Source organism: Elephantulus edwardii, unplaced genomic scaffold (assembly GCF_000299155.1).
Source record: "Elephantulus edwardii isolate Elephantulus edwardi_28Jun2011 unplaced genomic scaffold, EleEdw1.0 scaffold00023, whole genome shotgun sequence".
NCBI classification, from domain to species: domain Eukaryota; kingdom Metazoa; phylum Chordata; class Mammalia; order Macroscelidea; family Macroscelididae; genus Elephantulus; species Elephantulus edwardii.
The window spans coordinates 2,876,182-2,891,256 of record NW_006399773.1 but is presented as its reverse complement, the minus strand read 5'-3'; the positions used below and the strand labels follow the sequence as shown (position 1 = coordinate 2,891,256).

Genomic DNA, 15,075 nt, shown 5'->3' with positions numbered 1-15,075 from the left:
CAGAGGGCAGATGAACTCTTTCCTACCTAAGACTTTGTCAAGGAAAGAACGGATGGTTTGTAGGTAGGCACACAGTCAAGTTCTGGGGAACTCCACGGTCATGTTCCCTGTCTGAAGCCTGGGTATTTAAATCACAGTTTAATTGCTCTTAAAAATGTTTGACTCTGAAAGAGTATAATTTTACTGATAGCGCTGATAGCTTGTTTGGGTGCCTGGAGATAGTAGGGTTGGAGAATCTCCAGGGTTCATGTCTAGTCCCATAATCTTGTCACATATTTCTATCCCTAACCCCACTTTTAGCAGTCAAATTACAGGAAAAAACTTGTGAACTCCACAATGTCAAGTCTGTTAAATTTTTCAAACTAGTAGGAAACCTTGGATAAAGAGCAAGCTAAGTTTTAGCAGTACTTTCAGTAGACATTTGGGAAGCAATGATTTTGTTAAGTTTGTCTCAAAATGTTTCTTAGATACTAGGAAATATTGGGCAATAAGAACAAAAAAGATAATGTAATTCATGCATTTGCTATTAATGAAGAAGCAAAACCCCTCTCACAGTTCCATGTAAACCAGTTTTGTTTTGAGTTTTATTAAGCAAACTGAGAAGAATATTTTGTAAATTTGGTGCAAATTACAGAGAAATGTTTCAATCTTAATTCTACTTGTCATGTGTCATAGGATATACTGTTAGATGTTCAGATTTGCACTCTATCATTGTGAGGAAAAGAACAAATTAACAAGTGTTAATACAATTAAGATTAGTAATGGAAACAAAAAAAATATTTTTTTTAAATTGGTGTGTTAAAAGATTTCATTTACTTACAAAGTGGATACTTATTGAGTGTGTATGTGCTTGTGTGTGTGTGATTCTGTTTGCAATTTCATATTTTCCAAATGTGGAGGGAAAAAACCCTCAGCTTAAGAAAGATTATTGCCATGTAAACATATAGAAATTCTCATCGGTCATGTTAACTGACAGGCACTTTTTGCTTTTAAGTCATTTCTGAAAATGAGTATCACCTTATTCCTCTTACCAGCAGAGACCATTTAACACATGGCCGTATCCACACCACTCAATCTTGTCAACCCATGATTACCCCTAAAAGTATTCATTCTAAAATAGAAACACCTGCATATGCCAGTTACATTTTTAAAATCAAGAACAACTTTGTTAAGGGAGAAATAGAATTAAGAAAATCAGTCCAAGTAAAATTCTATGCAGCTGTTTCCCTCTTTTTTGGGCAAAGACATTCTGAATTGAGAGCCAGTTGTCTGCATGTCCAAATGACGTCACTATGTTTTAAACCATCCTTTTGAAATCAAGATTAGGGGCTAAACGCTGGCACCCTCTGCCACTCTGAACACAAGTAGCATGCTGCCAGTTCCCTTGGCAATTCAACTAAGAGTGTGGAAGGTACACAAGGCATATCTGAATGAGGGGTTTTTTTTTTCCCTTTTTCTTTTTATTGTGATGAAAACTAGAAGCTCTTCCCCAACCTACTTCAAACTATTTACAACCTCTGTAAAATGTGTGAGTTTGAAAATACTTTCTCCCCACTATTACATATGTTATGAATACAGTAAAATATCTTCAATCTATTTTATTAAAGATGCTGTATCCTCCTATATCATTTTCTTAAGAAAATCTGAATTTCTATTGCAGTTGCTTCAGCATTTTTCATATTTAATATAAGGTACCGACGGGCATGGGTTGCTCAACAGACATTATAATGAAACTGTGAAAATATAGCATTTTTAGTTTTATGTACAATTTTTTTAACTATAAAATGCAGGCAAAGTCACATATAGCATTATAAGCTGGTTCCCTAATAAGGTAAATAATTTACATTTCTAGACAGCATGGATTATTACAAATTTTCCTCTTTTAAAAAAATTCCTTGTTGATACGAAGTCTGCATAGCCAATTGGCTGTCTATACAAGATGTGTACACACATGTGCTGAGGGGCCTGTGCAGGTGTGGGACAGGTAGTATGGAGGAAAAGAGAAATAGAGTATGGAAGACATGACTTACTGAGCCCCTTTTAAAATAAAAATCCAACTGTAAGGATATTTTAATGGAATGTGCTATCATAGAAAAACGAAAAAGAGATTTGATCCATAAGTTGTAACTGAATATATTTCACCTGTTAAATTCACAGGAATAAATAAAAAGCAAAAATCTGAGCTTTATGTATTATGAGTATTAAGGCTTCTTGCGCCTATGATGATAGATGAGTTGTATCACTTTAGTTCCTTACACGCAGACTGTGTATCTCAATGAAACAAGGATGCTGACATTCTTACCACTGCCTGAATCCTGCCAATCTTCACTAGAAATGCTCAGATATCTTCATAACAGTATCATGGCTCTGTCGCTATGCAGTCATAACAACAAAGGTGTAGAAATCCACGGGAAGGCCTCTTCTCACCAGATTTATTCAATTGCAGCTTTGGAAAGTATATTAAATACAGAATAAGGAACACGGCATCTTTACCCACACAAAGGTGATCATGCTAGCAAATTGATTTCAAAGTGCAGGATTATATTTATGTTTAAAATACAAATGGTCATTTGAAGTTAAAAAAAAATCAGAGATAAAGGAAAAGAACAGTCTTTGTTACGTAACCTATTCCAAGTTGCAATCACAAAATGGCCTATTTAATCAGCTGGAACTGGCATTTGTAAACATTGTAGCATTTTGTTAGTATCTTTCACCCTCTGACAAAGGGTTTCCTAATTTTCACTTTAACAAATTAAAGGGTTCATTAAAAAAAAAAGTTTGGCTTAAGTTAGTGCTGTTAAACTTCTTTTAAAGTATCCTGGAGTTCTGTAAAGGAAAGGCCAAGCTATATGGTCAAGCCCGTTGGAATTTCCATCATAATGTCTTAACAGAACCTAAGGACACATTTTCAAGAATTCTCCAAGCCATGGGCAAGAGAGGGTTTGAGGGTGGTGAGAGAGCAGAACTCTGTTCCCAAACAACTTAAGATATGTGAAGTCAACCTGTTAACACTTCAGTCAGAACCTCAGAACTCTTTCTAGACACACTCAACACTCCCCTGACATCATTCTCTACAACAGTAAGGTAAATCACAGTCTACTGCCGTTTTTGAAGCCTTAAGAGCAATATGCATTTACCTTTACAAGCATACACCTAACCCTAGGTGCCAATCAAACCTATTCCCATGTAAAACCAAAGCTCGGTTATAGAATGAGTTGCTAATCCCTTACATTTAGGACTCAACCCCTTTTCTGTTGTTCATCATGGGCTGTGCTTTTTCAAAGAGGCTGGAAATGGACCCAAGATGGAAAGACGTCTTTTCCACACTTAGCAGTATACTTACAAAAAAGCCATTTGCTTCTGCCCCAAACCATTTTCCTTTCTCTGAGAGAACACTTCTTACAAAGCTCACCAAGGAGAATATTCTATGTTACCAGCCATGCCTCAAATTAAGTGTCACCTCCTGGGGCCTGATTTCAAGATCTCTGCTTTATCAGTACCTCCTTCACTTACTTGTGCTTAAGTCCCCCTCAGAAGTACTGAAACCTTCGGAGGGAAAGGGGCATAATGCTGACCGGCTTTCTTGTTGAACTTACCGTCTCAATTGGGCTTCCACTTTCAGAGAGTAAGAAGAAAACTCATTTCCCTGAATCCTCCCTCTGTTCTTTGAGAGGAGCAGGTCACTTAGGTTTGTGCTAAATTGAAATCAAGTTGTAAAACAGGAGCTGGCCCACCTGTTAGTTCTGCGAATGCTAAGAACCATTTCCACCTGCCCCACTCTGAAGGCATCTCAGCAGAGAGCTGGATTGGTCCTTCGAATGCGTATGGGCAGAATGAATTCCGATTGACATCTTAGCCAGGCTATTGCTCTACGACCTGCTCTGGGATTAACCTAGAGTTCACCAACTTCAGCAAGCAGCCTTTTTCTATTTTGAATAGTCACACATGAGAAGTAGGAGTTGTATATGGTGTAGATTTTGTTAGAAAACCTAACAGAAATGCTTTCTAGTTGGTAAAAAACAAGACAGAATGATGACAACCCAGTCAGTGCTTGGCGAGTAGCAGATTATGTGGCCAAAGCAGCTACTGATCAACAGAATTTCAGCCCTTTTTGGAGGGGAAATTGCATGATGATTTTTCTTTTTAAACCTGGCAGAACATGTTGAGCACAAGGTTTTTGAGGACAGGCATTTGACCTGAAGATCATTTTATTCATTTATTTATTTTTTGCTTGAACAGATTTCAAAGTTCCTTTTTGATCTCATCCCACACACTTCTTCCCCGTTTTCTTGTTCATTGCACTCCTCCTTCACTGAAACAAAAGTAGCTACATTAGAAACTAATCTTTAAAAAGATGACTTGGCCACCATAAAGGACTTCAGCGTGTTCAAACATTGAAAAAAATGAGCTAGTCATTTGTGAGATTCAGTTGTGCGAGTCCCCGTCTCAAGGGTTCGTAATTACAACATATTGCAGAGGCCTTTGCTGAAGATCCTTTTTGTATCTAAGCTATAAAAGTTCTTAACGACAACCACCACTGCAAAATTCCTCACCAAACCTCTTTACCCACATAAATCAGCTTTTAGTGGAGGAAAAAAAAGAAAGAAGATCTTTTTTTCCCTGAAGGAATGTCTGTTGGGGACGTATTGCTTTGTTTACTATCGACTTTGCTAGTTGTAGAAAAGGGGTCATGATGTGCGGGCTAGACAGGGCTAGAGTTTACTTCCATCCTTTGTACAGGATGAGAGGATTCAGTATCCTTGTAGATGCCAATGAGCCATTGTGTCTTCATACAGCTTAAGAAATGAAATCTGTAAAGAAGAACCGAATGGAGAGCCTTCTATCTTTGGCTCTCCCAGAGGAAACTAGCACCATTATCAATCTTTCTTGGGGAGCGAGGGGGACATTTTCATTCCATGGACTCAGTTCCAAAGGAGATTGACCTATTAACCCAAGAGTAACCTCCCTGTTCTGCCTCTCTTGCTTTTCTGGTCACCAAATAACTGTTTTCAAACAAGAAAAGGGGGAGCACAATCTTTAGCTGTGGTACTCAAACCAAACAGGGCAACAGACAGCAGCGGAATTACCTCAGTGCTGTCTGTGTAACCAAGACATTGAAAATGTAGGGGTGTTTCTTACAATCCCTTTAGTAAGCATGAAAATCGGTAACATGAGTCCTCAGTGAAGTTATTGTAGGAAAAGTCCTTTTATTCATTATTGCTTTTCTCCTCAAGAGGCGCATTATTTCCATCTCAGCTTTGTCAGAGTTTTTCATGTTCACTGACTTTCCCTGGGCAGCCCCACCTCTTACCTTGGTGCCAGTGTGTCTAAGGAAGTTTTTTTGTGTTCCTCTTCTTTTTTTTTTTTTAACCCCCCCCCCCCCCCCCCCCCGGATTCCTTGTAATCAAACACTACAGGCTGGCAGAGATGATGCCTAGGTGACAGAACACTGCGATTTGAAGTGGGGCAGTAGTTTTTTTTGTAAAGACAGGCTCTTCCTATCCAACTACAGAACACCTCTGTGCGAAGTCCATGCTGGGGGCACTGACAAGTTGCTGGCCCTCCGCTGGAACAGATGAACGAAACAGAATCAAAACAAAACAAAACAATCAACAACAAACAAATGAAGGGTTCAATGTTGGTTTTCTTCAGGGCATGGCATAATGGCAAGGTGCGGGTGACATCTAATCGCTGTCATCGCTATTGCAAAGGGCCTCATGGGTGCCCCTTTATTTGCAGGTAATGGAACCTCCCAACAGCTGCTTCTTTTCCTACGCTTGTGCTGCTTGCTGGTAAAGGACTGGATGTGGGTTCTATCTTACTTAGTAACTGAGATTTTTGTTAAGACGGGGTCAAGGAGGAGGGGGTGGGATGGGAGGGTAGAGGAAGAATTCAAATTTAGAAGGTCTTGCTCTAGCCATCAATTTGTGGGAGTTGACCTTTATAGTATCAATAATACAATGTCTGACAGCTCAGAAAATGCACAAGCTTACAAAGATCTTTAAAAGGCAGAGCACACAGCATGGGAAGTGGTGCCTGTCTCCTCGGCATGGCTGCACGGATCTCCCAGGCCTGCGTGAAGACGTGTCTCGGGGTCTCATGATGGGGGTTACCTTCAGACCAAAAGGAGAAGTGTCACTTCTTGTTTTCCTGCTCTGGTTTCAGGCATCGAGGGATGGCGATGCCCTTGCATGTTAACACTGGGATGGGGATCCAGCCCTGCTGAATTGGGTGCTGCTAAGAGATCCAGCTCTTACACTCAGCTGGATGGGCAGCGTTCCTCACACCAGCATATGTCTCCGGCGGTGCAGCGCCAAGTGGTCTGACCGGGAGAAGCTTCGATCGCAGTCCGCACACTTGAAAGGCTTCACTCCCGTGTGTTTGCGGTAATGCCTTGTCAGTTCATCCGAGCGTGCAAACTTCCAGGTGCAGCCTTCCCAGGTACACTTGTAGGGCTTCTCGCCTGGAAAAGACAAAGGGGTGTGACCTTGGTGCTCCAGAACTTTTGCATCATAACTGAGTCAACTTTAAATTGTGGGTGAGGCTTATTCTCAATATGGTTTCTGTTCATTTTTTTGTCACAAAACCTTACTATCCCAGTGCAGTGGGTGGAATTAGACAGTTGAAGAACTCAACTGCAGCCCCTGACCATGGCCTCTTGTCTGGGTTACGCCACAGAAGCCAAGTCACAAAAGGTCAATTATGGCACGAGTCTCCTAATCTAAAAAACCAAGGGAATGCTTATCCACAGAAACAGTCAATCTTGGAGGGTAACAAAGAAAGGAGCAAAAATGAATAAATAGCTATGGCAGGTGAAGGGAAAGGCAATATACAATGAGGGTTGGATTAGACATTGGCATTAATGCATTACATCAACTAATTATAACTGACGTTATAAAACAGAATGTCTGTTTAAATGACTGGATGAAATGAAATCTAAATTGTCAACTTCCATCCCAATAAAAAAAGATTTTAAAACCCTGCAAAAGCATGGATTAATTGTACTGAGTATCAGAAATTATCAGTGGTGGGCTAAAAAAAGGAATTTAAAATTTATATCTAGTTTGGTTTGGCTCTAAGGCTAAACATAATATAGCTCACTAGTTAAGTTTAAAGTCAACACGGCTCCCACCCCAAATGAGCCTCACTTGCGGCATTTAAGGCTATTTTAAGACAACACTATTGAACAGTAAATCACTTTCCAACCTGGAAATGAACCATTAAGTATGAATTTATTGGCTTATCCATCAGGAAAGAACCTTGGGCACCTTAATAAAGTTTAAATACATCTTTTCAATGACTTCACAAGTAGGGCAAACTCCGAACAGTCATCTAGCTGATCCGGGACTTGAAACTCATGGTGTAAAGTGGTCTGAAGATGTATGTAATTTGACCAGTTCCCTCAGTCTATTTGTAAAGACAGTCAAATATGCAAAGGCTTTGCTGGGAAAAGACACACTATCCACCATCCAAATGACCTCCCAGGGGACACAGGACAATAGGTGACCCAGGTGCGCCGTTTTCCTGGCTCTTGTTCAGAATGGAAGCCCTGTCCCCAAGCAACCCCACAAAAACTATTCTTTCCTTCTGTTCCATGCATCCAATAGGCAACAAGGTGCTTCTTGGGCACACGGGGCTGCTTATAAAAAGAGACCTAGACAAGGAAAGAAGATGTCTGTTGATCTCTGTATACAGAGCTGTTAAGGATGATGTGTTTGGCTGCTAACTGAAAGGCTGGGCGGTCGAATCCACTAACGGTTTTTGGGAGAAAGAGGAAACAGTATATTCTTGTTAAAATTCCATCCTAGAAACTTAATGGAGTGTCACCCTGAGCCAGAATCAATTTGATGGCAGGGAGTTTTCTACAGAGAACTCAATAGCTTCCATAAAGATGTACAGCCTCGGAAAGTGTATGGGACTGTTTTTAGCTCTGTCTTATGGGTTCAATATGAGTCAGAATAAACTGGACAACATTTGGTACATACAGGACCGCAAAATGAACATTATTAACTCTGTTGTTGTTGTTTACTGTAGAGTCAGAACCGACCCATAGCTGACCCTCTGGTGGATTCTCAGAGGCAGTTAATTAATCACATGAGAGGAGACTGCCCATCCTTCTCCCACAGAGCAGCTGGTGGCCTTGAACCGAGTGTCTTTGAGATTGCAGTGCAGTTTCTTGCCACTAAGCTACCAGACTGCCTTTTATTAAGTCTAGAGATAAAGAACATTAAAGCTCAAAATAGTAAGATAACTGATTCAAGAAAATAGTTTGCTTACCTCTATATCCAGTGATTCTCACTATACCACAGTGGAATTGAGAATTTGAAAACTGCATATAAGCTTGATAGTAGAATGGTCAGTAATTCTAATCCTCTAGCCTTTTAGTGGGAGAAAGATGGGCTGCCTCTTTTCAGAAAGATTTACAACCTCCGAAACTGGATGGAAGGTTAGTGAGTTGAGCTCGACTCTGTGCCAGGGGCTTGCTCTTTTCAGTTCATGTATATTTTAGTTTATATGCTGCTTTCTTAGGTACTTCCATATTGTTTCCTTGATTTTCTATTACATTACCTATTTTTTCTTAAAGAGTAAAAGGTAAATTCTTGAGGGGGATTTGAGGATAAGATAATGGGAAGGTGATGCTGTGTACTGTAGAGCAGACCCATAGCTGACTCTCTCTGACAGGTTTTCAGAGACAGTTAACTGCATGTGAGGAGACTGCCCATCCTTCTCCTGTGGAATAGCTGATGGCTTTGAACCGCGTACCTTCAGGACTGCAGCACAGTATCAATACTAATTTTTTTTTTTACTCTGATGATGTATTATGGCTATGCTGGTTGTGTTGCTGTGTGCTGCTGAGTCAGAGTCAACTCATAGCTGACCATCCAGCAGTTCCTCGGAGGCAGTAAATCACATGGGTGGAGACTGCTCATCCTTTTTCCATGGACCAGCTGGTGGGTTCGAACTGAGTGCTTTTGGGATTACAGCACAGGTTCTTATTAGTAGGAAATGTATACTAACGATTTCCCAGATAATGTAGTCAATTTACTCATAAACAATTCAGAAGAAAGAATTTGCATTGTTCATGCCAGTTTGTTTTGTTTTTTGTTAATGTTTAAAATTATTTCATAATAAAAGGCCCATTTGGAAAATAAAAAGAGAAATATTTGCATAGATGGCTTTCATCCGTTAGGTACTGTTGATTAGACCATCGTTTTTGGTGAGCTTATGGACTTCCAAATAGGTATCCTACTAGTTTCTATATAGGGAGCTCTGGTGGTTTAGTGGTAAGGAGTTACACTGCCAGCTCAAAGGCAGGTGGTTCAAATCCACCAGCAGCTCCTTGGAAGAAAGATGCACAGTCCCTTCCTGTGTGATTTACAACTCCTGAAAACCTGCTGGAGGGTCAGCTATGAGTTGGCTTTGACATCAAGGCAAACCACCACCACCACCACCACCACCAGTGCTAAATTACTGGAGGTGAGAGGCCATGCCTCCATTCAGTTCAGTATCCTCAGAACCTAAATTAGGTACCAAGGAAATGTCTGAATAAGGTGGCTTCATAGCAGATCCTTCTGTTAACATTTACAGTTCTAGAAACCCATGGAGTATTCACTGTGAATCAGCACTGACTTGACACCTGTGCTTTGGCTGAGTTCACAGGGAGTTGTGGGGCTAACTCAGTCACTGCGCCTCTGGCCATTCCCACTGACCAGGAATCTCCTCCTGCAGGATACAGCTTCAGAAACCAAGTGGAGGCTTGGCTATGGGTCCATTCTGACTTGAAGGAAGTGATTAAGTGTGAGTTGAACAATGAATAAAGAAGACTGTCTAAAAATGGAAGCCTTTGAACTGTGGTGTTGATGAAGAGTACTGAATATTCCATGGACTGCCAAATGAAAAAACAATCTGTCTTGGAGGAATTACAACCAAGATGCTCCTTAAAGGCACGGGTGGTGAAACTTTGTCTCACATACTTTGGGAATATTGTCAAGAGGGGTTGATCCTTGGTAAAAGTTATCATGCTAGGTGAGTACAAGGTCAGTTAAAGATCTCCAACAAGATGAAATGACTGTGACTATGACAATGGACTTGAACATGGTGGCAATTATGAGGATGGTGTGGGATTGAGCAAGGTTACAAGCTGCTGTTCAAAGTGTCACTAGGAGTGATACTTATCAGCACCTAGCAACATAGCACATGCATGCACACATGCACCAGAAACTGCTTAGCACTGAAATGAGGCATACAAGTAATGCCTACATAGTCAGACTAGACTGAATGGCACTTGGGAGTTTTTCATTCAGGTGGAAAATATATATGGATTTTAGTTTTAGGATCAAAGTGCTCATTCAGTGAGATATGGAAATACTGATGAACTTCTCATAGGAGACCCCAGTTACTGTGAAAGAGTGCTTTTCAAACAGGAGTCTGTTGACTGGAATGACCCTATATTTTAACTGATAACTCATTCTGGATGTCCAATGATGAGGGAAAAAATTTGATTACCTATTTACCAGAATTTGACAGAAATTTAAACAGATAAAAATTAGCAAACCACTAAGTTACAAAAAAATAGTTTGGGATGTTTATGGAAACTGTTAACATACTCTTGTTTACATATGGTTCCTCTATATTTTGGATTTTTCATTTATATTAAAAGTAGGGATTCCTACAAATTCAATGATCTCATTTGTCTCACATATTTTGGATATATTACTAGCAGGGACTAGTTCCTGGAAAATTACATCATGCTTAGTAAAAGAGAAGGTCACTGAAAAAGAAGAAGATTCTCAAGATCATAGATTAATATATGGTAGCTGCAACAATGGGTTAAATTACAGTAATTGTGAGGACAGTGGAGGCAAGGGAAATGTTTCATTCTGTTGTTTCTGGGGTCATTAGAAGTTGGAAATGCCTTGAAAGCATCTAAGTACAACAACAACGTGATAGAATTCTCTGCAGAAACAAATCCGTCTTTGGTGTGCTGATTTTACTGACTGTTTTATCACAGACAGGCAGAGCCCATTTATCTCCTGTGTTACTAGAGAGCCAGGTAGAGAGAGAGTAAGGCTTACCAAAGACAGAAAAGGTGTTCTGACCTGGGGAGAAGCATTTAGCAGCTGTGTGGTGGGAAGCCTGTGTTTCTATCTTGCTGAGAAAAAGTCATACAATGGTCGCCTCTTGCTTGGTAGGGTGGAGGGACAGTGCAGGAGGGGAAGACCCTCTATGAGGTGGATTGATTCAGTGACTGGGGTAACTGGGATGGGCGTGTCAGAGGCAGTGAGATTGGCACAGGATAGAGCAGGGTTCAGGGCTGTTGTACATAGGATCACTATGAGTTGAAAGCCACTCGACAGCACATAACAACCTCCGTAAGAAGCTGCAAAAACCAACAGTGTGGGATTGTAAATTAGCATGGGATTTAAAAGCAGGCTCTTGATGGGGCATAAAATAAGTAGTCATTTTCTATCATCACTTTGATGCAGCTTAAAGAAAATAATTATTTTGATTATCACTTCTATAATTGTAAAAACTGAAAAAGGAGGCTGTTTCACTGAGATTTGAAAGGCTTCTAAATGAAAATTCTTTATCAGACAGTCAAAAATGGCTCATTGCTGACCCTCCATGGAGTTTCTGAAACTGAAAAACACACAAGAGGAGTTTGCCTGTCCATCTTCCTTAAGGCCACGGGCAGATTCGAAGTGCCATAGAGGTGAAATTTTTCAGTTAGCATTGAAGCTTTCTATGGACTATGTCACCATAACTCTAAATATTCAGAATATTCCTAAGTAAATATGCCATAAATTCAGGCTGGAATTAGAAGATGGGACACCAGGGTTACCACAGCTGATATGAGGTGCATTCTGCTTTAAAACAGAGAATACAGAACGATGTTTATTTGTGTTTTATTGACTATGCAAAGGAATTTGAATGTGTGTATCATTTACAAGTTATAGCTAACACTGGGAAGAATGGAAATCCCAGAAAACTTAATTGTACTCAAGCGAAACCTATACCTAAACCAAGAAGCTGTTGTGTCTACAGAGCAAGGGGACATTGCATGGTTTAAAATCAGGAAAAGTGCGCTTCACACTGCATCATTCCCCTACAGCCAGTCAATCAGTATGTTGTTCAGTTCCGTTGAGCTGCAGATGACTCATAGTGACTCTATGAATGGAAGACCTGAACACTTGTATAACTCTCATTGTTTCTCCAAGTTCATAGAGTTTCCGGAGACAAGCTTTTTTGGAAGTGAATGCCACTCCTGCTTCCAAGCCTGTATGCTGAGCAAGTCATTCAAGCAGCAGGATTCTATGAAGAATATGGCATCAGAAATTGGAGGAAAACGCATCAACAACCTACACTATTGAGATGATACCGTCTTGCTTGCTGAAAATGAGGAGGATTTGAAACAACTGCTGCAGGGGAACAGAGGTTATAGTCTTCAATATAGATTATATCGCAACACTGAGAAAACAAAAATCCTCACCACTGGGCCAATAGGCAATATGATGATAGATGGACAAGAGATAGAAATTGTTAGCTACCTCGTTTTACTCTGCTTCACAATCAATATCCTTGGTACCAGAAGTCAAGAAATAAAAATAAAACTAAACCAAAAACCTCAACATGTTGCCTGGAAAAATCTGTAGTCGGGGACATCTCCAAAGTATTGAAGAGCAAGGATGTCAGCTTAAAGACTCTAGTGTACCTGATTCAAACCAGGGTCTTTTCAATTACTTGCTCTGCATCTGAAAGGCAGTGAGTAAGGGTGAATGAAGAAGATTCAATGCCTTTGTATTGTGGTGTCAGAAAAAGAGTTTTAAATGTCACATGGACTGCCCAAAGAACAAACAAAAATGTCTTGGAGTAGTACCACAGTGTTCCTTGGAAGCAAGGAAAGTGAAACTTCATTTGACATACTTCAAGCACATTGTTATGAGGGGCCAATCCTTGGAAAAGGACATCATGTTTGGGAAGGTGCAGGGTTAGTGAAGGAGGGGAAGCCCCTTAATGAGATATACTGACACACTGAACTGTAACATGGGGTCAAGTGTATCAGAAATTATAACTATGACATAGAATAGGATGGGGTCCATATCCATTATTCACAGGATCGCTATGAGTCATAGTCAACTTGATGGCAAACAATAATAACAACATATATAACCTAAGAGATACCATCTCAACAATTTCTATACATACAACTCAGAGATACTGACTACGTTCTCCAACTTTCACTTTCACTCAAACTTTCCTTTTCCACATTATTTCACCATCATTATCTTACACTCACTGCTTTCCAGGCTTCCTATCTAACCTTTTTATTTGCCATTGTCATTTTGATCTTGCAAAGCTAATTCTCTTAAAAAGTATAATGTTCAGAAATATTTTATCAGTTAAAATAATTTAAAATACTAATTAGTACCTTAATATTAAAATTCATTATTTACGTTTGGGTGAATAATAAAATGAAAAATGAAAATTCATTCTTTTTAGTTCAAAGATGGCTCTAGGGGTTAGTTTTAGTTTAAAGTTTTAAAATATTTCTGGGAAACTGTTTCGGGAATTCATACAACCATAATGGTTCCAGAGTCCATACCAGATTTATAAACATAGTCTTTTCTGCTTGGGAAAAAAAAAAGGTATACTGCATTGAAACAGATGAAAGAGAGAACTTTTAAAAGGTAGATATAATTAGGTAGTATTGTCATGACAGGAGTCCAGAACGAAGGCTTCATAGTGGAGTGTGGACTTGGGGGGAGGGGTTGAATAACAATGAAAGAATTTTTCTTTTACTTTTCAAAGAGAAGAATGAACTGGAGGGGAGGGGTGGACAGAGAGAAAAGTGCAACAATGAATGAATGGAAATCCAAAACCTCTGTAAGTTTTCATTAAAATTAATAATATTAATTATAATAACAATAAAGGTACCATAATGAATTAATAAAAAAGGGCATCCCTATGAGTATGATGGGCAGATGCAAAAAAGATAAGAAAGGGCTCTATTATTCTTTACTTGGTAATCAATACATAATGTTGACGCTCAACCTCTATTAAATACAAGTATGTTATGTCAAATACTATACTACTTTGGTGTTTGAGAAATGAGGACATACCAAGGGAAGGATCAGAAAGAAAAAAATTAGACATTTGAAAACATTTAAAGAAGGGTTCTCAAAAATTCAAAGTCACTGCCATCAAGTTGCAACCATTCATAGATGGTACTCCATTGAGTTTCCAAACAGGTATCACATGAGAGGAGACTGCCTATCTTTATCCCTCAGAACCACTGGTAAATTTGAACTGCCAGAGAGGCACAGGTTAGTGGGGTAACTTGCTAGGGACTATGCTAACAGAGTGCCCTAAAGAGGGGTGGTTCTTGTTATCAGGTGCCATAGAGTCAAGTCTGACTCACAGTGACCCTATGAACAGCAAACCTGAACCCTACCCTATCCTGTACCATCTCATCATCTCTGACACACATGAGCCCATTGTTCCAGTCACGGTGTCAATCTACCTCATTGGGATGGGGGGGGGTCTCTTCAGGTCTTTTACTTTGTCATCTCTTCCTTTTGTTTTGCCTTCTCAATGCAATTTCCAGTTATTTTAGACATTTGTTCTGGTTTTTTCCTTTCTCTTCTGTCTTTGTAATAATCTTCTGCTCTTTTCCTGAAAGACATCCTTGATGTCCTCCCACCATTCCGCTCTGGTCTTCCATCACTGGGTTCAGTGCCTCAAGCTTGTTCTTGAAATGATGCTTAAATTCAGGTGGGGTAGACCCAAGACGGTATTTTGGTTCCTGTGGACTACTTTGAATTCTTTTTCCCCAGCTTCAACTTAAACCTGCACATGTGTAACTGATGGTCTGTTCCACAGTTGGCTCCTGGTCTGGTTTTGACTGCTGATAATGAAACCCTCGAGTGATTCTTCCTTCGGATCTAGTCTGACTCCTGTGCAGTCCATCAAGGTGAGGCCCATGTGTAAAGTTGTCATTTTTACTTTTTAGAAAAGGTATAACTGAGACATTATATAGAAAGGAACTGGCAGATACAGAGGAATTTAAAGAAATAA

The 15,075-nt window shown here is 39.8% G+C and overlaps 1 protein-coding gene across 1 annotated transcript in view; it reads right to left on the bottom strand.

Moving 5' to 3' along the window:
• Window positions 1-6,000: 6,000 nt before the first annotated feature.
• The window catches only part of KLF12 (Kruppel-like factor 12), a 600,750-nt gene continuing 591,675 nt past the window's right edge, over window positions 6,001-15,075 (bottom strand). The window contains exon 8 of the mRNA XM_006882709.1: window positions 6,001-6,463. Coding sequence (XP_006882771.1) covers window positions 6,282-6,463 — 182 coding nt within the window. The 3' untranslated portion in view covers window positions 6,001-6,281. The remainder of the gene's footprint in view (window positions 6,464-15,075) is intronic.